At 40.1% G+C, this 22,550-nt stretch overlaps 1 protein-coding gene and 1 long non-coding RNA gene across 4 annotated transcripts in view; one reads left to right on the forward strand and one right to left on the reverse strand.

Moving 5' to 3' along the window:
* Window positions 1–286: 286 nt before the first annotated feature.
* LOC106035578 (uncharacterized) lies at window positions 287–15,051 on the reverse strand. Of its 3 annotated transcripts, none has more exons than XR_007158915.2 (6): window positions 14,396–15,051; window positions 11,002–11,083; window positions 8,648–10,281; window positions 2,279–2,360; window positions 1,810–1,957; window positions 287–1,283 (listed from the first exon to the last, which is right to left on the reverse strand). It is a non-coding gene; the product is annotated as an uncharacterized lncRNA (long non-coding RNA). The 3 variants fall into 3 exon arrangements; XR_001206857.3 differs by having other exon boundaries at window positions 14,063–15,051; XR_007158914.2 differs by lacking the exon at window positions 1,810–1,957 and having other exon boundaries at window positions 14,063–15,051.
* A 2,081-nt stretch (window positions 15,052–17,132) lies between these two features.
* NDUFS4 (NADH:ubiquinone oxidoreductase subunit S4) overlaps window positions 17,133–22,550 on the forward strand; it is a 47,598-nt gene continuing 42,180 nt past the window's right edge. Inside the window, exon 1 of the mRNA XM_066988030.1 lies at window positions 17,133–17,287. Coding sequence (XP_066844131.1) covers window positions 17,220–17,287 — 68 coding nt within the window. The 5' untranslated portion in view covers window positions 17,133–17,219. The remainder of the gene's footprint in view (window positions 17,288–22,550) is intronic.

Consider the following 22,550-nt stretch of genomic DNA (forward strand, 5'->3'; position numbering starts at 1 on the left):
ATAGCTATGTTTTTCACTACAGTAGCAAATCATATAGGAATATATCAAATAAGCTTTTATAGTAGTCTTGTAAAATAGTCAACAGCATGTATCAAGCCCAGAACCTACATTCTCAGTCTTTGTTCTGATTATGTTAATAAAGGGAAAAAACAACAACATACAAAATAAAAACCCCACAACATAATATTTTGACATATCTGATACAGAGAAAAGGAAGAGTTGAATATGCCTGTCATTATGAAATCCTCATCTTCTTTAATGAAAAGCAAAATATTTAAGGTCAAATTTTCAACAACTCACGGAAAAAAGCTTGCACATATTATTTGCATATTCAGGCCAAATAACTGTCATTTTCTTGTACATACGGTCACTTTGATGTCTGTCTCAGGCAAATTGGCTGCACTATCCTGTTCACAGCATTCTTTGAATTTCCTTGGGTTTCACAGAAACTGCAAACCATAGATGACATCTTTGTTTAAAGCCTTCAATGGGGATGGTGGCTTAACCAACTGTTGCTTATTTTCGTGAGGGAGGTGAGACAGAGTCACTGTTATGTGCAGTCTTCTTCCCTCTCCCCAGGTTAACGAGGAGCACTGCTGCCAACTAAGAAACCTGGTTTGAGGAAGGAGGTGGTGTTTTTCACCCTTCCACACCTTCTGTGAAGGCAAGTAGCCCTAAGCTGCTATGCTCAGTACGGAGAACTGTGTGGGGCTTAGGTTACTGAGCTGGAAAGGAACCCTAGGTGGTATTCAGAGGCAGGTGAGCGTGCAGTGAAATCTTCTGAGAACGCTGCACTGATAAGCTAAATGGCTACAGCATGGGTGAGCAACTGCAGCATGAAATTGTTATATTTTGTTATATCATTGTTAGGCCAGCTACTGCCCTCCCACAACTCAAAGTCATATTCCAGAGATTCACCCAGGCCAAGGGTCATCCCCAACAGGCAGTTCAAATACAGCTTACACAGTGCGAGGGGCAGACATGCTAATCACACAGACAGAGGCCTTGCCATTCCTATTAGCTCTGGGATCAAAGAACAGTCCTCAGTCCATTTTATTCACTAATACAGACAGAACCTTAAAGTCGGATTTACATGCTGCATGTGTGAAACGTCTCACTTATAAGGTCTAGGAGTTACTTGTATAACTTGCAAGTGATGGAATGACATAAGACAAAGCCACAAATGAGTTGTGCACGATACTCATCTTAATTCTCTAGCAGAGGCACACATGTATCAACCTGTCCATGTTCCTTACTCCTTTAACAGCACTGCCGAGATTTTTCTTGGAGAATCAGAAAAAAGAGATAGCAGGTAAGTGAATATATTCAATTAGTATCTTAATATGCAAATATTATACAAGTAATATACTAATAACAGAAAACGTTCTTGTTATTAAAGTGCTCAGGAAAAAAAATTGATTGATTTGAATAACTCGAGTGAACTTCACAAGCTGTGTTTCCGAATAGGAGAAGTGCCAGATTTGGAATAAGTAGTTGCCTTATGGAGTCTTGGCGTTTTCTCCTGTTCAGAAATGCAAACTGTGAAGTTCAACTGAGCTATGCAAATCATCCTGTCTTATGCTTCTCTTATTAGGCAATTCTGTCTTGATACTCTGAGTAATGAACTGCAAAACACAGTCTCAATGGTACATGGAATCAACATGTTACTTCAAGAGCGGAGACACTCTTAGTAAATAATTGTTTGGAATAATTTCTTTCATGCTGAAATTAAAGAGCTGCTGTATGCACAAACATAGCTAGGAGGACTGAAACAAAGAATAAGAAGGAATGAAGCACTATTGGACACACCTCGTGGGTTCCTGATATCACTAGGAATATCCCAGGTGCATAGTTCAGTCTGAGATGCTATCTAAACTATGGGATGTGGGCAGATAATTCACATTTCCTTTCTTGTGTGTCACTGATCTGTCTGCATGAGAACAATTTATCTGACCTGCTAAACATAAACACATCAAGAAGCTTTGCTTTAGAAAGGATCCCAGTAATTTTTACAAGGTTAAGAAAAATACCAAAATATATCAGTAAAAGAATGAAAAAAGGAAAAATGTATGACAATAAATCATATTAAAATAGCCAGATGGACTACTAGCCCTTGCAAGCAAGAGGAGTTAAAATGCATAAACAAGGCTTATGTGGCTTTGTTTTTTTTCCAGAAAGTTGATTTTACAGCAAGTAATTAAAAGGTACCATCTTGTAACACCCCAGTGGAGAGAAAGCTAGTTTTCCAGAATTAACTAAGCAGAGACTATGCTATTACCTTCATACTACAGAGCAGCAAAGGAACTGCTTTGTCTCTATCAGGATTTCACAGACATAGTTAGCAGGTACTAGCTGATTGACTGGAGGGAAAAAAAAAAAAAAGAGCAAAAGAGAAAGAAGTGAAAACACAGCTTCTGAACCTTCACTGTATTGTTAGCTGGAGAAATCTACAGTAAATTTGGGCACCCAGCTTAGCCCAAGCCCAGTGAGCCACTGTGCAGTATTACTCCTCTACTCATGAGAGCTTTGTGCGTGTGAAGTGTGGTGTTCTTAGGAAGATCTCGTACTTTTTTTCGTGCAATAAGATGAGTTGTTCTCTAAATTCTTCCAGTGGGAGAACTTTCTGTCTTGGGTAAAACCACTTGAAAGTATTAGCTACTGGCATGCTGATGATCTTAGCTTAGCTTTTCACTGCAAAGGACATGGGCAACCAGCCTTGCTAAAAGTGACAGCCAGGCTCTAGCAATATAAAGGTAAGCGGTAAGAAAGGCAAGGGAAAACTCATACAAAATAGCGACTGTTGCATTTCTCAGGCTAATTTTAGCAGTGTGATTTGCTTAGATTCATTAATTATTTCAGCAGACCTAACTGCCAATAAAGACATCTGCCATAAAATTCTCTTGATATCATCTGAAAATTAAGTCTTGGTCTCACTTACTTAGTGGTCCTTGCATGGCGGAAGAAAAGACTGTTCTATTTTTCTATTGACATGATGATTTGAGGGAAAGATGTGTTTTTTGCCATCAAGGAATCCAGACTGCTTGCACACCATTAAAAGATTCGGTCAAGAAGTCCTTTACTAAGGAAGTTACATTCATCCCTAAAAATTATGCTCTTTAAATAAAAGAAAATGCCACCCATATTTTCAAAAGCTGTAACTTTTTGCTGTCTATATAAAAATAAGATGAAAAGGAAGGGAGTTTTGAAAACTGACTACAATCATCCTGCAAAACAACAGGGATCTTTTTTGTAGTATTTTACAGTCAAAATCCACAAAACTATGGGGTCTTAGATGTTAGAAAACAAGAGTCATTAAGCGTTTAGGTTGTTGTGATTAATCTTACGAAAAAGCCCTCTCATATAAAAACCACTGAAAATAAACAAATAGAAATATATTCTCTTCACATATTTTGCTGAAAACAGACTACCTTTTCAGTCATCATGAGACACTTCTGCAAGAGGTCTTCAAGACATCTTTTAACAGGCTGCATGGTAATCGTATTCTAACTGTAATTCTATTGTCAGAAACTGGTGATAGGGAAATCAGGGCCCAGGATACTAGAAAGAAATACAACCTTCTTCCAGATATTTAGGTGGAATGATATGGAAAAAAAAAAGGACCTTGTGTTGTTTCCTTCTGATGACTCCTCTCCACCTACTTTTGCTATAAACAAAGGAGTATGACCTATGCCAGAAAAAAAAAGAAGAAAAAAAAAAGGAAGAAAAAAAAGCAGGACTTGGTGCCTTGTCAAAACGGGAATGAATAATACAAAAATAAGCATAGAATTGGACTAGGCTAGAATCAACTCAAAATAAAAAACATTCCCTAGGAAATCTGAGTTTGGAGCTTATTTTCATATGGAGATATTTAAACTTTCACTGATATTTACAGCTGTAGACATCCCAACATGGTCTTTTTCCATCAGTAAGCGAAGTTTAATTTCTGTCTTACGTATTTCAGATGGTTTCTATGGGTTTGCTAGAATGACCCTACCAATGTGCAAAACGGCACAGCAGAAGGCAATAACTAAATTAATTAATATAAAAGGAAACCAAGAAGAGATGGGTAAAATGCTAGACAAACATTTTGTCATACTGATATTGAGTGGTCAGATACTGTCACTCTTTGATGAGATAATGTATTTTCAGAGAAAGGAAATGCAATAACAGTAACCCACTTGGTCATCGAAAAAAAAAATGTGGTATGACACCATAAATGAAAGCCTAAGTTATGGTGGAGGAAGGTGAGGATTACTAGAAGAACAGTAAGGCAGGTAAAACAAAATGTCCAGAAAGACGAAAAAGGAGATGATTACAAGTATTCCTGAGAAAGGAAGTATCAGACCAGAGTGTTCCTCAAAAATCATGCTTAAAATATTTGTAAAGATGTGACAAAAGTCCACGCATACATATGTTCATAACAAAAGTTAGGATATATAGCCACTACACAAGACACCACAGATAGCACCTACAAAGAACTGGACCAGTAAATTTATAAGAGAGAAAAAAGAATGAGACTCTAGACAGTGGGACTACTAACAATACAAGACAATCGTGTGATCCCGACATCCTATAAGTCAAACACAATCCCAGGACAGGATACAAAGAGCACGAAGTTCTTTAACAGTCTTCCAGAAGGAGCACTGGGGCAAAAATAGCCTAGATAATCTTAAAACAAAATTCCATCAATTTATTAAAAAGATTAGATGATGTAGTTTCCTAAAATAGGAGAAGATTGGATGAGCTAGAAGATCCCTTTCAGTCCCTATATATGTTTTAAAAGACCATAACACCTTGCCACTATTTCTAGAAATATGACTTCAAAGCACAATAACCTGTATTCAACAATTTTCTATTGCAGTTAATTTTCTTATTCCAGTTCTTCAAAATGAGAAGCTATAAATGCAAAACTCTTTAGCCATTTGAAAAAAAGGAAAATCTGCATACAGAAATCTGAGTTGCTATGGAAAACTTTTAACCTTTTAAAGGCAACAGTTTTAACCTTTTAAGGCAACAGTTAAACCATAATAAATCACAGAATCCTAGAATGGTTTGAGTTGGAATAGGCTTTACAGCTGCCTGGACCTAGAAAGGACCTAGAGATATTGGTTGACAGTTGGCTGAACATGAGCCAGCAGTGTGCCCAGGTGGCCAAGAAGACCAATGGCATCATGGCCCCTATGAGAAGTAGTGTGGCCAGCTGGGCTAGGGGAACGATTGTCCCACTGTACTTGGCTCTGGTGAGGCTGTACCTCAAATGCTATGTTCAGTTTTGGCCCCTCACTACAAGAAGAACATGGAGGTGCTGGAGCAGGGCAACAAAGCTAGTGAAGGGTCTAGAGAACAAGACTTATTAGGAGCAGCTGATGGAACTGGGTTTATTTAGGCTGGAGAAAAGGAGGCTCAGGGGAGACCTTACTGCTCTCCACGACTGCCTCAAAGGAAGCTGTAGTGGGGTGGGGGTCAGCCTCTTTTCCCAGGGAGCAAGTGATAGGATCAGAGGAAATGGCCTCAAGTTGTGACAGGAGAGGTTTGGGTTGGATGTTAGGAAAAATTTCTTCACTGAAAATGTTGTGAAGCATTGAACCAGGTTGCCCAGGGAAGTGGTTGAGTCACCAGCCCTGGAGGTATTCAAAAGACATAGATATGGCGTTTAGGGACATGGTTTAGCGGTAGACTTGGGAGTTCTAGGTTAACAGTTGGACTTGATGATCTTAGAGGTCTTTTCCGACCTAAGTGATTCTATGATTCTACAAATCATCTAGTTCCAACCCCCTGACATGGGCAGGGACACCTGCCACTAGAAGATTTAGGAAAGAATGAGGGAAAGAAAACATGGGCTTTTCCTTCTTTGGGAGACCCTTACAGCTGAAGGCTGTGGTGATGGAAAGGGCCATAACAATAATTATTCAAGGCAAAGCTCAAATTAATTTACATAAGAATTCGTCAAATTCACTTTTATTTTGTAGTAAATAATTAGCAGCTAAACACAGTTGAATATCAATGTCATTTTTTCTTCTGAATATCTAATTTTCCCTGCTAACAAGTCACAAGGTGATCGCTATTTAGATACAGAAATTGTGAATGCTGTATATGGACTTTGTAACTTGGACATTTTTCAAGAATTATCTCTAGAAATTGAAAATCAGAAACATGTAAGAGCAAGTTTCAACAGTTTGTCGGTGTTTTTAAAGACAGAAAACTAAGGAAAGGGAAAACTCCTCTGTGAAGGAGATACTAATAATCCTTCTGAAGTGCAATTTCTAAGTTTGTAAATAAAGAGCGTATTTCAAGTCACTGCAAAATTTTGCATTTTTTTTTTAATCCAAGCAGAAAATTGTGACAAGCTTTTTTTTTTTTTTTTAATCATTATCTTTTGGAAGTTGTACTTTTTTGTATTCATTTCAGTTCACTGGAATCAGATAGGTCAATTCAGCAATGCATTTTAGCATGTTCTTTAGGGCCAAGAATATCTTCACTGAACATACAGAGGACTTTTATTATGTGAATGTGAGAAATACTGTTGGGTTTGAAACACACCTGAGGAGACTTTATAAAGTCTTTTAGGCTAAAATGTGCTCAAAATATGTCTATTTTTTAAGATGCATTTCTAATGAGGTAATGTAACTTAGTGGTACCTCTAGTATCCAAATAAGAAGGTAAAAGCTCTCTAAACTCTCTGAACCTGTTAGATACAACTTACACAGTTGTCGTGTAGCTTAACAAAAATAATCTTTGTGAATAGATATATTTACCATTTCTAAGATTCATACAACTAGAAAGAAGCATGACGCATAAGATAAAATTCAGACTTCCAGAAAATGTTGGAATTTTTTTTTTTCTGAGAGCCTTTGTTCTCATTCAGAATGCCAGTGATCCTCTCTAGACCACAAAGATTCAATAGAAAACCTTGACCATTATGTCCATTTTGTTCATAAATGTACCCTTTTATTTCATCTTGTGCTCTCTTTTCAGAACAACTACTCCCTTCTGCAAAAGGAAAACCCTAATAGCACTTTCCTCCAGTGAATTCCAGTAAAAGGGGGCAAGCTATAATAGAAGTATGGAATCATGGGCATTAAAATGAAACCATATGGAAACATGGGCTGAGGATTTAAGCAGGAAAAGTACTGTTTAAAAATTAATCTTTATGGCTTAATGCAGATTGTTAGGAACACTTAAAAAGTTCTGAAAACTATTAATTCAATGATGTTACATAGCTGAGGCTCTGAAAAAGCTAAAACAACATCTATGTCGTCAGACTGGCTCATCGTAGAAAGACAGCCTGGGAAATACACTTTGTGACCTAAATCCAAACTAACAAAAGACCCTGAAGAATACTTATTGTATCTGTCATTTCAGTCACAATTTCTGTGACCACTGACATGTACATGTGTACAAGGAATTCATTACCCTGTTGTGGTATTACTACCCTTCACCTTCTTATGAGGGAAATAGAAAATGAGAAAGAGGAAGGGTCTCCGAAGTCTCACATGGCAAATAAAGAGTGAAGAAAGGAATATGAGAACTATAGTAATATTTAGCCTGTTGTTTATAAAAAGGGAATAAATTGTAAACTTCAAGGGTATATAATGGAAAATATATGAGACAAGTAGTCTTAAAAAGGGTGGTGGGTTTTTTTTTTATGCTTTCTGAATTGACAAGAATACACAGACACAACAGGGATTACAAGTCTATTTGATAAAGTCTCTATTTAAACCTGTTTCTGCTTTCTTTGTGGAATGAGCTAATCTCTCAAAAAATACATCCTATGAAATGACTCAAAAGGTAACTGCTAATGTAAGGCTTAGAGGTCAGAACAAATGCGTGAAAAGAGGTAAGGAGAGGAATAATAAATATACAGATAAAATTAGGAAAGGTCCAGGATGAGGTAATTTCACAAGCCAATTAATCTAGCAAATGCTTAACTGTTTCACTGAAGAGCAGAAAAGAAAAAGTGATGATCTATATGGTCATTGATATGAGCCGTTCATATGAAACAACACATGGGTGAGTTAGGTCCTCCCCTATTTGATGCTGAGATGGTAGTATCAGCATCAAAAGGCACAAATTTGAATAACTTTACTGTATTAGCTAAAATTAAACTCACCAGTAATACTGAACTGGGTGGAAAAGAACTATTTGTGTCTAACACTTTCTGTTTCAGATGAAATATATATATATATTATATATATATATTTGGTGTTTAAATAGAACTGCCTTTGGTGAAAACTAAATCTGATACAAAACTAAAACAACAATTTTATCAAGAAAATGTCATAGAAATTGAAATAAAAATGACCCCAAATTAAAAGAACTAATTAATTATATGATTAGGGATTTTAAAATATATTTTAAATGATTTATTTTATCTCAATAGTTCCATTTTATTTGTCAGGGAATTAATATCACTTTTGCTTTGCCACTGCTTCCTGTTGGATGTAAGTATTCTCTTCCTCAATATAACAGTATCCTGCAGTTGAATGGCTGATAGGACCAATTAATATGTTAAGCCTTTTAGTGGCATAGGACTGAACCATCCCATTTTACCCTGATGCTGAAACAGGCCTACAACTTATTTCATGTTAAGACTCTGAAGTTTGATTTGATAAACATCAAGCTATACTCTCCAAAATTAAGAACTTACCTATTTCTTGTAAGTAGAAACCTTGTAGCATTCATAGTCCTACTGTTATTGTTAGATTATGTGATTATTACCTCAAAAAGAAAAAAAGAAATGCAGTGAAATAACTAATTTATAGTACTTTTTTCAATCATGAAGACAAATTTTAGTATCCAATAGAAATTGCATGACTACCAGAATGATAATCCCATAATCAAATATGTACGCTACTAATGACAAAGTACACCTCAGGTCTTAGTACAAAACTATACAGGTAAGCAGACATCCTTTTTCTGAATGTTTTTGTGATTAGTTTTATACAGGCTATAGTATCTTAGCAAGTAGGAAATATGATGTGCATCACAGGTGTCATTGTGATTCAATCACTAAAAAAGTGTTTAAAGAAAGCCATTTAGAGAAGAAAATAGAAAATTAATTGAGAATAAGCAATCAGGTATCTTAATTTATAAAAATAACAACACATTTTGGGAAAGGTGTGGCATGCAAGCTAAAGATGCCACTGCCAAGAATCTGTATTAAAAATGCATTCCTCAGCACGTAATCTGTCCGGTAGTTATTTTGAAGAGGCTATAATGGTCTTCCACCAGTGTAGTAAATAAAACCAGGACATTCTTCAATATCTCCTCTTACAAATGAGCCAGAATTTCTTTTCTCCTGGAATTTTTCTAAATATTCTATTTAGAAAATATTCTGCCAATATATACTTTCGTCATTTACTTCCATGGAAACAGAATCATTAATCCTTAAGAATTCCAACAGCTGCTTTACAGAAATCATATTATTTTCCTGGCACCACAATCCTTTTTGTAGAAACTCATTGTGTCACCAAAACCACATACCCTGTACAGTTAATACAGCGATGGTCACAACTGAAGTACAATACAGTGGGCTGTACTACAGTGTAAGATTTTGATCACTTCCATCCAAATACAGAAGGTGCAGAAATGCATGTATGGCCTTTTCTAGACCAGCATGCCACTGCTTAAGACAATTACAGAATCTGTAATTCCTTATCCAAAGCACTCAGAGAGAAAGCAAGCATAACCCAATTGGGATGATGCCTTCCTCTTTTTGCCGTCTCTTGATTTCAGATTCCAGTTACTACAGGGACATCCACCCCTCATTTCTATATGAACAGTCACAGATATTACAGACTTTTTGGCAACTCTTGTGAATCTTAGACGGTCAAACTGTGTGTTTAAGAGACAATTCAAATTTCATTTTACAACAAAGATCCAAAATAATACTCGTGGTTCTGTAGGATAATTTGAATATGCAAACTGAGTAAAACAAAAAGGCCCTAAAATCTGAAGGTAACCCATATTTTTATTATTAAAAAACAAAACAAAACAAAGCACAACAAAAAAACTCATGACACTCTGAGCCCAGCTTCACATTTCTGAACAGAAGGGTTTGTAACACCAGGTCTGTGATAGACTCCATCCCCATATAAAGTATACTATGGTCAATCTTCTCAGCAGATGGAGACCTGGGGATTTCCATGAGAGGGGAACCGCTAAACTGCAGAGATCTGAACACTTGCCCTTTCCCAGAAGAACTGAGCCATGGAAGCTGTTGGGATATGTTGGCAGCATGAAAGCCTGCTCATCAGTGAGCTCTGAGCAACACGCCAATGCCTGCAAAGAGCAAGAAATAGGGTTTTCTTCAGTCTGGTCAAGAAAACAGGAGCACAATGGCGAATAGCACATGGACTGTCACACCAGGAGAAAGAAAAAAACTTTTGTAAATTTTGCAGCACAGTAGTTAGATGCTGATTCTGAACTGCAGAAGTCCAGGATCCAGCTCCTGCTTCATTTCGTATGGGGCATAAAAAAGCAGCCAGCCTTGAAAGTCCTGTTTATATGAAAGTGATGTGGAAATAATGAAAAACTTAGGAATATAATTTCAAAAAATGCCACACAACACGTAACTGTCTTATGGTGTTTCCTACCACTGAATATCATCAAGCTCATCAAAACTGTGTCTTTCAGAGAACATTTCTGAGTTGAAAAAAACTTAAATTTAAAGATATTATTGAGGATAAGAACTCCAGCTTGGAGGACTCGATGACATCTTCTCCTGCATTCCTATCATTAGAAGCACCTTAGAAGTTCTCATAGGACTAAAGCAAATTATTTTCACAGGTTTCTTATTGGACAGCGTAGCTGCTTCATAAAAATTAATTGTTACTACATATTTTAATAATTCTCTGCTAATCTACCAAAACCACTAAAAAGCCTCTTCCTTCAATGAAACTGGTGACATTTAGTATCCATAGTAAATGCTATTCAAAAAATTAGGTAAGAAGAAAGAGAATACTTTAAAACTAGTTTTAAAAGAACTTAAATTTCTCTTACAGAGTGATGGTACCTCTTGTGAAATCTGACTACGAAATGTGTTTATGCATCCAAGTGAGGATCAGGTCACTGATAAAGTGAGCTTCAAATGGCAAACAGTAAAAAAAGAAAAAAAAAAAAAGAAAGAGAGAGAGAGAAAAAGACAAAAATATTAGTTTCAATATAAACTTATTATATACCTTTAACTAAATTATCATTTAACCAAGTAATCTTTCTTAGACTTTATTTTTCTAAATTCTCAAATCTTTATGTTTATTTTAGCTCACCTGGCTGCTGTTTTCATAAAGAATTAGAAACTTTAAAATATATGTATTTTTTTAATTACTTCTTTTCAGTAATACATTAAGAAATAGTTCCTAATTTTGAATGAAATGGAAATAGAGTTCAGAAAAATGGCAGTTCCAACGCACTACTTACCATTCAATGATTTAGTCTGTTCAGCGGTATTATATAATTACAGTTTTAAAACTTTATCTTTCACATTAACCAGTTTAGGGGGGTTTATCCTAAATCCTATGTATTACTTCACAAAGCCCCTAAAATCTCATCACCATAATTTAGAGCTGATAAAATAATATCAGAAACATCAGGTTTCCTGATGAAACCTGATCAGGTTTCCTATGATGGTTGGCTACAGAGGAACCTTTTAATTTTAGTATCACGAATTGAAAGACCAAGTGCCAGCCAGACTTATATTCAGTTAAGACTAGAGAGGAACATTTCCTGAAGTCCACGAACCTCAGGAAAAGTTCTGATGGAAGAATAATTAATATTAGCATTATCTATCCAGGATGGCTAAAAGGAACAGAATCTCTAAGAACTGCTCTCCTTTTATTATGCTAAGACACTCCCACTAACAAGTACTCAGGCACACCCAGGATCTTTCAAAAAATCATATGAGAAAGCAGATGGCTATAAAAATTCAAAGACTAAAATCTGCTTCACCTCCAGTTTAAAAAACAAAACAAAACAAAAAAAGCACTAGAAATTACCCTACAGATGTTAATAATTGTCTGGGGTGGGAGACGGGGAAGGGGGAGGCTGGCTTCTAAGTAAACAATACAAAAAAAGACAAAGAGGTCCCTGCTGATGTAAAACAATAAAAGCAGTTTTCTCAGCAGTGTCAGCTTAGCAAGCCTGAGGGTCTGTATTTTAAACCCCAGCGGCCTGACGTCACTCACCCTGATGCTGTGTGTGAAGGAAGCTATCTCTCCGCGATGACCGACCTGAAAAGTGTTTTCAAAGCCCAGTGGGCTAATGTCACTCACACCGAGGGTGGATGGTGGGATCTCTCAGGGTGGCAGCCCGAGGGAAGCGAGCTGCAACACCAGCAGCCTACCATCACTCACTCTGATGGCAGGGGGTCAGCTGGGATTCTTTGGTGGCCTCCCGGGCAATAGTTAAAAAGAAGATTTTGGTTCACATGTCAATGTCTAGCTTGAAAGCAGGGAGTATAAAAAGTGATTTTTTTTTTTAATTGTAGTTCACAAGTGGCAGCAGTGCAGTCAGGAAGGGGAGTTTCCCTGCGAGACTGTTTGATTGCATGTGAAGCTCACAATGGAGCTGGCGTTGCCTGGTTTTAATTTTTTTCTCCTGTATGAGCTGAGATGTTTTATTCTCCCATATGGGGGGGGGGGGGGGGGGGGGGGGGCGGGGGGAGAGAGAGAAATTAAATCCAGACAGCTCCAACTGCATTTTAAATTTCATTTGCAATCAAACAGACTTTGAGAATATTGTCATCTTCCTTACCAACCTGGCTGCCATGTAGGGAATGTAAATAAATACTGAAATCCCCAAACATCATGTTCTTACGATCACTCATCTTTTAACACAGAAATTGACATTTGGGACAAAATCTTCCATCAAATTTATCCTGGCACTGAAAGCATGGTAAGGTTTGTAAATAACTATATAAGAGAAATAGTCTTTGTCCAACTGCAAATGCTTGGAAAAACAAACAAACAAACAAAAAACCTCTAAGGGTAACTGCAGCTGATATTTCACCAGCAAAAGAAATTACTGTGGGTAAAATGGAGCCAACAGAGTCACTACTTACACAGTGAGCTCTTAAAAAGACAAAACATACTTTTCAAACCAAAAATTGGTATTTGAAAGACTAAATTCCAGTCCTGTATAAGTTAATGTGAATAACTAAGTACATGTTAAGCTACCGCCATGCTTAGATATATGAAGGGTCAGAATCCGAGAGTTGTCCAACACTGAAATGATCGTTTCTGTACGTAAAATCAATACAGACAACACACAACATGGAACTGAGTGAGAATACATGTAGCTGTAACCAGTATAATCAGTTTGCTTGTGTCTTGTACCCCATTTCTACCACTGCTTTGCCACATAGGGCTGTCAAGATCTCTGAGAATGTTGACTTCGTTTCCTGAATAGTTCCTACAAGCCACCCAGGATAAAATGCAACAATTCAAAACAATGATTCACTAAGGAGTATCTCTAGATTTCTCACTTCTAACTGCAGTTTATTTGAGACTATGAAATTATTTGTATCTGAATCGATTTCCTTGGGCATAGAGTAAAATTGTACAACCTTACTCTCACAGAAAAAAAGTAAAAGGTTAGATTTTCCTCTCAGATTCTCACAATGTGTGGTGGTCACATATGTGAAGAGAAAATATGACTCTAACCCTGCATAGTTAAGCTAATAAGCTTTCTCATAGAGTGAGACAATAGAAACTGTGAGCATACTGTACAGCACAATAAGTGCTGGCACATAAACTGTTTCAGTCTTGAGGGACAGTGTTTCACAGTATATCAGTGACAGAAGACCAGCTTGCAGCCAGAATTATGAATGAAAAGTTTAAGCCTTCATGGAAGTATGGACTTCGAATGATTCTTTTGCGGTCACCTCAAAAACCAACTTACTGTATTATTTGGGGGAATACTGCATGTAAAGCTTTATTTTCTAAGACTGTGTATAAGCACACAAATTGATTAGTTCGACCTAAGACGCAACGATTAAGAAGGTCTTATATCATATATAAGAATACATTTACACAAAGTTAAGCCAGTCAGATAAAACAGTACATACCTAATTTAAAACTTTACAGGAATATCTTAGAGGTCTATTTCTAAGGTCTATTTCCTGTCAAAAGTGGGAAAGAGAAAAACTCGTATCTCTCGCCCTTTCCGAGGCACCAGACTGCAAGGGACTGTTGGTGCATATTAATTTCACGGTAAACTGTGTGCTTGGAATTGCCACACATGCTGTCTCTGGAGAGCTATGGTTATTTGTCTAGAAATAGTCTCTCGTGTTTGTGACTACTATACAATAATACTTCAGCAACAAATGCTATGGTTACATTTATATTAGTAAATAAACAGTCCAAAGACCCTTTTGTACCCCTGATACAGCTCAGCTTACGTGGCACAGCTCACATCCGTAGAACTAAACTCTTTCTCCTCTTCTCCCCAGCTCCAAAAACACAATCCAAAACCCAGAATGGCCTCATCCACACTGCTTATTAGGAACAGTCCCAGGCTCACGCTGGTTCCCAGACTGTGCTCAGACATTGTTTGGGACGGTGCTAATTGGCCTGGGCCAAAACCTTTCCAGGGACTGTGCTAGCAATTAGCAGCACGTTCACTTGCACACATGCTCAAACCCATCAGTCGCTGTGATCTAGCACAAGACAGTCCTGTCCCTGCAGCTGCCAAAGGCAGCTCCTGATTTTGGCACCTTCCTTTTATGGATTCAGTTAATAAAGCGGCAGCTCCAAGCTCCAGCTGCCCCATGCTACTACCCTGTCCTTTCCCCATCACCCACAGGAGAGGTAGCAGGAAGAGCTCGAGTTCAAAGAAGAGAGCCGTGTGATGCGCTCACATGCTGCCCAAACTGCTGTTTCCATCTCTGACAGTGAAAGAAGACAGCAGATGCAAAAACCCTGAAAGCGGGGTCCACCCCAGAGGTCTTCAGATGAGCTCTGAGTATCTGACAACTGATGGAGAATAGACAGACTCACACAGCTTGCCTCAGTTTACATTCGGACCTTCAAGGGCAACTGGCCTCAGCAAACCACTCTTCACCAGCTGATGCCTTTGAACTGCATTAATCTTCCCCTGCTTCCAGGGAACGACAGATTTTTCCTAGCTGTGGCATCACAAAAGGTACAAGTTTAGATTAACTGAAGTAAACGTGAGTTGGTGTGAAGGCCTCCTATAACCTACCATCATTGAGGCCACTGGAAAAAGATTTTGGAACAGAGGGATAAAAGTTCTTGAGTTTTCCGAGAGGCAGATATTCCTACTCTGTCTATCTGAACGTGCATGAAGGTTCGGTGTGAGAGAGAACGTGCATTATTAGGTTGGTAACTGATACAGTTGAAAAAATCACAGAACCTCAGGGAACAGTTTTTCAAGACCTCTCAAAACATGTGAAGAAAAACTAGTAAGCGCAAAGGTGCAGTGTAGTTTCCCACTGACATTTAACACAAGCTGTCACTTTTCCATATAGGCCATGCTCAATTAATCATTGCTACAGGATTACTCCTGCTGTCTGTCATACTACATCTGACTTTGACCATATTTACTAATGATGGAAAAATTCCTTTTAAATACTCCTATCCGTAAAAGCACCCAATTTGTAAAGCACTGTCCTTACTGTCTTTGTACTATGCTGCCCAGAATGATTTTTCATTTTTCCTCTTTTTCTGCATAGCTGCTGTTGTTTTGAAAGAGAAAAATAGTATACTTTTCATTTCCCTGTAAGTCGGAAATGTTTGACGGGAAGATAGTGTAGAAAATTACGTATTTGAGTGGAACATTCTAACAGGATGATTTACAACAGAAACTGTTTTGCAACCTTTGTCTAATACAAAGACTATGAAATAGTGGCTCCAGGTCTGACGTTTAATTAGGATTATATAATACAAGGGTGTTGTTTGTTTGTTCTCATTGGAAATTAATGTTCTGTTGATTTGATAACTGCAGAAAACATTTGTTCAGAGTTTCTTTAACTTTTCATTAGAACTATTATTCTTCTGTCCTTTATTTGGGACAAGAAAGCACTGAATTAACTTGCTTGTGTAGAATTTTTGTATCTGATCTTGTCAAACTGCACAATAGAGAAAAAGGCAGGCTTCTCCTGGAGCAACTCACAAACCATTAGACAAAACTAACATCTCCTGTAGGAGTTTCACAACTTTTTGTTTAACGCTTCTTATAATTTTTCCAGTTTTTCAGTAAAATTGAAACTTGAGATAAGGGGTTTTCTTTTTCTTTTTTTTTTTTTTTCTTTTTTCAAAAATGGCAACAGATTTCAAAATAATTAAAATGATGTTAAGAATGCAGACTTTTCTTCCCCAGAACCAGAAACTTTTCAGTTCTTCACAGCATTGCAGATCCCTCTCTAACCCTGCGCTTTCACACCATGTGTTTCCGGAAAGTGTAGGTCATTTGAGGTTTTGGCACTGAGTACCACAGCGTTTGACTCTTCCTTTACAGCAATCTATCTTCCTTAACCGTGAATGAAGCGTCATATTCCAGGATGTGTGCGCTGTTATTTACTTGCCTTTTTACAGTTAATGCATTAAAAATATGACTCAACTTTAAGAGAACAGGGGCCTTGTCTGTCTTCCTTGTCTAACTATAGGCAATACGTCTAGAATTGGTTTATCCTCCTTGTCTGACTAGGGGAATAAGTCTAGAAGTGGTTTATCTTCCTTGTGTGACTATAGGAAGTTAAGTCTAGAATTGGTGTAAAGTCAAAACAGGGCTCCTACAAGCACAGCATGTTAGATACTTGTTTACCTTAGTGCAGCAAGCACCTGAGTGTATTTTAAGCAGAAAAACTAAGAAATAGGTCAAGACGTGCAAGAAGACACCAGAGCTCTGCTTTCTCTGCATGGAGCGTGCCCTTTTCTCGGGGACACCTAATGAGGGACAGCGGGGCTCAGCCCCTGCCACCCCGGGGTGCCCCGCACCCAAGGGTGCCGTGAGGCCTGGCAGGGCCCTCCCGAAGCGCTTCAGTCCCCACGTCCTTCGCTGAGGACAGCAAGAGGAAGGCAGGAGGAGGTCGGCAGGGCGGTGTGAGGAGGGTGCTCGCCTCCCCCTTGCCGGTGCCTGCCCCCCTCCGGCCCCTCCCGCCCCCTCCATCCCTCCCCGCCCGCCTTCGCGTTTCCTGTGTCCGGGCGGAGGAGGTTTGTCCCAGCGCCGCCGCCGTCCGTCCCCCAGCGGCTGCGCCGAGCGTCATGGCGGCGTCCCTCTCAATGTCAGCGGCTGCGAGGCTCCGCGCGGCGGCCCGCCTGCCGCCCGCCAGGTAACGGCACCGCGGGCGCTCGCCGGACGCCGCCACGCAACGCCCGGCACCGGCGGCACCGAGGGGCGGCGGAGGCGGCGGCCCGCGGGGGAGGCCGCGCTGCCCGGGGCCTGCGGCCGGGCCGGGGCCGCCGCGGGCGCCGCGAGGGCACGGCCGGGCCGGGCCGGGCCGGGTGTCCGCCCGGGTGTCCGCCCGGGTGTCCGTCCGGGTGTCCGCCCGGGTGTCCGCGCGTCCCAGCTCGGCCTCCCGACCGCCGCCGGGCCTCCAGGAGGGGCACGGGGGGGTCGGCGCTGGCCCTGCCCGGCCTGTGGGCAGCCGCCGCGGCTCCTCGCGGCGCCGCCTTCCCGGGGATCCCTGTCCCCGTACGGGCGCCGTGGCTTTGCCCCCTTCCCCTCCCCGACGTCTTTTAATTTTATGTAATTTTTTTTAGAGGACGCGTGTCCGCCCTTCCGCTGTCTCCCCACTCGCCTCGAAATAACACTGGAAATCACCTTATAATTTTTGGTGCTGCTGTGTTGTTTTTTATTATTTTTTTTTATTTTTTATTATTGTTTTTTTTCATTGTAGAGACCTGTATCGAAGGTCCAGTGCGTGGCCCAAGCCGTAGCTGAAGGTGTGTGCGCATGTTCTGTGTGCGCCACGAGACAAGTTTTTCTGAGCTCCTCTGATCAGCCAGAAAGATGTAGTTCAAGGCACTCTACTGCGATTTTGAGGGCTTTCAGTGCTACATCAATTTTTAAATATAAAAGTGGGTTGTAGAAAGTTACAGTGACTCTTTTAAATGTGTATGTTTATATGTACATATGTAAATGTACACCCAGAAAACTGTACATACATACAGAGAAGAAAAAGGACTACAATCGTACTATTCTTTTACGCATTCTATGTTGACTGGCCCTTTAGTCACTTGTGCTTATTCCTTAAAATGACACCTGCTTTACAGTGCTGAAAATTAATCTTCAGTCTCATAAAAACACTTTGGAACCCAAATATAAATTTAGGAATTCCTCTGTGGTAATGCAGAAACTTACTGTTCATGTTCACTTGTTTCTGCCCGCTGTTTGGTCCTCTGTGGTGCTGATACAACTGTCCCCTGTACCTTGTAAACTGTGTCAGTCAACTGATCCAGGCTAAAAATAGCTTTGTTTGTTTGTTTGGAAGTTTTACCACCCTACCTCATAAGCATTTATTCCAAAACAAGTAGTAGGATGTAGCAGGGGTGGGAAAGGAGCAGCATGGAGGTGTGAGGTAGGGACTGTCAGGTTGGTGCTTCTTCCAGGAACAGGATCTTTGAAATCATGCTCCAGGTTCCTTCTCTGCCGCAGAAGGAGATTGGAGTGTTAGTGTCCTTATTTTTTTCAGTAAAAGAGAAATTGGAGATGCTCATCTCAGAGGAAGTTGAACTTGTGTTTCACATTCCTTGGGAAAGTCACCTGATCATAAATCTTCAGGTGGCTTGGGAGAAGAGGCAGGGAGAAGCACCGTGAGTCTCTCTTATGTAGAATTTGACACATTTTTGCAATCATTGCATGTTAGAAAAGTGAGAACTAAATTTTCCTTGGAACCAGGAAACCTGGAGTACTGTGTCAAATTCTGGATTGTCCAGTATAGGAGAGACATGCAGCTACCAGAGAGAGTTCAGTGAAAGGTCATGAAGATAAGAAAGGAACTGCAGCCTCTGTCCTGCGTGGAACAGGACTGCTCACTAGGAGAAGAGACTCTAGCTTGGTGGGATCTTATCATTATATAACTGTCTGAAGGAAGGATGAGAAGAAGATGGGTCAGTTTCTACCCAGGAGTGTTCAGTGGTGGGATGAGAAGCAGTGGGCACAACCTGGCACACAGGAGGCTCCATCCGAGCACCAGGAGCCCTTCTGTGCTGTGCGGGTGAGGGAGCCCTGGCACAGGCTGCCCAGACAGGCTGTGGGGTCTCCTTCTTGGAGATCTCCAAAAGCCCCTGGATGTGGTCCTGGGCAGGCTGCTCTGGGCGTCCCTGCATGGGCAGGGGTTGGGCCAGATGGACCCAGAGGTCCCTGCCAGCCTCAGCCCTTCTGGGATGCTGTGAAACCACTGAATTAGAGATTCATGTTGTTTGCTGAAATTATGGGAGTAATACGGTTTATTGTTTGACCACTGTAGGATTAAAGTTAAAACCTTAAAGGAACAGTTCTATTTGCAGTGGGTTTGTTTTGTTTTCTTTCTTTTTTTTTTTTTGTTTGTTTGTTTTTCATGCAAAACAAGTTTCTCCAACAAGTTCTTCAGTTTTTGGAACAGAATAGTAGTTTCCTTCTGATTTTGAAAACAGTTCCCAATATCATTTTCCAGTAGTCAGAAAAGATTATATTCTGATTTCCATGAGTTATATTTGATCCTTACAAGTACTGTATCCTCCTGTAATGCAAAACTGAATTTATCAGTGCATGTTTAAGCACTTCAGAATACACATGCCTAAGTTGCTTAGTGTTTCTGAAGTGTTGACTGCTAACACAACAGGGAAATAAGTGTTTAGTCATAAATTAGGAGCACACACAACAGTATTCCTGATACCTTTAGGAAAAGGAAATAGTGTATGTCTAGTTTAAATCACTGAAGCAGCAGTTACTGAGTCCATCACTCTTCTCTCTAGTGGTGACCATTAAGAGGTGGCTTGAGCTGATACAGAAAGTAGAAGTGCCTTTTTTGCTTAGATCACAGTTTTGAAACTTTTATACTGTGAGATCCATCAAGTTTAATGATCTTAAAATTATGTTGAATATGTTCCGAGTTTGACCTCTCTGGGAAGAAGGGCGTACCTAGCTTGTCTGTCTCACTGAATTACTTCAAATTTGAGCTCTTTAAGTTATGCTCAGCCAAAATTTGATTTAAGGGTATAATTTAAATAGCACATTTTTTCAAGATTCATGTGAATAGAAATAGAAAGAAAAACAGTAAAAGGAAAACAAAGGAGGGACTGTCTTAAATGTCTTGTGAAAGATTGCAGTTTTGTCATGCGTTAGAGAATGTGGATAGGCTGAACTGGGAAGAGAGCACTTGAACTTCTGTGATCGAGTGACTGCTTCAGTTGACAAGGGAAGACCGACCGATGTCATCTACCGGGACTTCTGTAAGGCCTTTGACACGGTCCGCACACAATGTTCTTATCTCTGAATTGGAGAGAGATGGATTTGAAGGTGGGCTTTTCAGTGATTAGCTAATTGTATGGATGGCTGCAGCCAGAGAGTGGTGGTCAGTGGCTCTGTGCCCAAGTGGAGGCCGGTGACTAGTGGTGTCCCTCAGGGGTCTGTCCTGGGACCGGTGCTGTTTAACATCTTCATCAACGACACAGGCAGTGGGATCGAGTGCATCCTCAGCAAGCTTGCAGATGACACCAAGCTGAGTGGTGCAGTCGATACACCAGAAGGAAGGGATGCCAGGGGTGCCACCTGGAGGGACCTGGACAAGCTGGAGAAGTGGGCCCATGTGAACCTAATGAGGTTCAACAAGTCCAAGTGCAAGGTGCTGCACCTGGGTTGGGGCAATCCCAGGCATGAGCGCAGACTGGGAAAAGAACTCATTGAGACTGCAGAGAAGGACCTGGGTATGTTGGTTGATGAGAAGCTCAACGTGAGCTGGTAATATGCGCTTGCAGCCCAGAAAGCCAAGCGTGTTCAGGGCTACATCAAGAGAAGCATGGCCAGCAGGTTGAGGGACAGGATTCTCCCCCTCTGCTCTGCTCTCATGATACCCCACCTGGAGTCCTGTGTTCAGCTCTGGGTCCCCCAGCCCAAGAAGGACTCAGGCCTATTAGACTGAGTCCAAGGGAAGGCCACAAAGATGATCAAAGGGCTGGAGCACCTCTCCTACAAAGGCAAGTGGATGAAGTTGGGATTGGTCAGCCTGGAGAAGAGAAGGCTATGGGGAAACCTTATTGCGGCTTATAAAACTTTTTAAATGAGCACATAGGACAAGGGGGAATGGCTTTAAACTAAAAGAGGGGAGATTTAGATTAGAGGTTAGGAGGAAATTTTTCACTCAGAGGGTGGTGAGGCACTGGCACAGGTTGCCCAGAGGAGCTGTGGATGCCCCATCCCTGGAGGTGCTCAAGGCCAGGCTGGATGGGGCTTTGGGCAACCTGGTCTGGTGGGAGGTGTCCCTGACCATGGCAGGGGGGTGGAATTCGTTGATCTTTAAGGTCCCTTCCAACCCAAACAATTCTGTGATTCTGTGTTCTGTGTTTGACAACAAACCAATTTCTGCTGAACTTTGGAGCTATTCATTCCAAAACCACTTAGCATTTGAGACTCTCGTTGTTTCACAGTGTATTGCAGTCAAGATACAAAGATTCTCATTTCTGTTGCAGAAGTGGAATATTTTGTGTGGAGGTGTAATACCTGGTTATACTATCCATACATTTCTTAGTAATGGATTTTTCTTGTCACTTATCAGTGATAAATGATGGTTCTTCAGAATGTATTCCCTGCCTCATGTAATTGTGTTGTAAAGACTCTGAGGATGATCAGAAATGTTTTGCTTGTTCATTGTAATGGACACCTGAGGTTATGAGAGTGAAGAAATAAGGACATTTGTGTAGTAGGAAGTCAGTTACTCAGTTTATGCTGTATGCTGAAGAGAATCCGGCAACTTGGGGCATCATTTAAATCTTATTCTTGAGTTGGCATTTATATTAGCAAGAGAACAGAACAGAATGAGACAGGAAGCCATTTTTGTGGGAAAATAGCTTCTAAATGCAGAAGAAGCCCATCAAATTGTTCAATTACTATCTTGCTCTTTCATCAGTAATAGATTTTTTTTTAATTTTTTTCCTCAGATTAACTGACTTTTTCATATTACTGTCTTTTTTATCATTATTATTTATTTTCTTCAAAATAGCATTAGCTTTTGTTGCATGTTCTTAAAGTATGTCTTAGTAGGCAGACTTCAGACTTCCCAGAGACAGATCTGCGTTGACCAGAGAGCTGCACAATAATTCACAAAGCTCTTGCTGTTCCTGGCTAATGGAAGCACTGTTTAGCTAATGTTAGTGCTAGCCAGTGTGACTTTTTTTCAGACTTTGAATAAGTAACAATTGGCAGCAATTCTTTTTTATTATTATTATTTCAGTCACCTGTTGTTCATGCCAGCCACATACTGTCATATGCTGTACAAGATAATGTACATGTGGTGTTGTCAGGTTCAGACAAATCAGAAACTCTTGATTTTTCTTTAACAAACAGTAGTTTTGCGGCATTTAACTTAACCAAAATTGATACCAGTGACTAACCAC

Source organism: Anser cygnoides, chromosome Z (assembly GCF_040182565.1).
Source record: "Anser cygnoides isolate HZ-2024a breed goose chromosome Z, Taihu_goose_T2T_genome, whole genome shotgun sequence".
In the NCBI taxonomy this organism is placed as follows: Eukaryota; Metazoa; Chordata; class Aves; order Anseriformes; family Anatidae; genus Anser; species Anser cygnoides.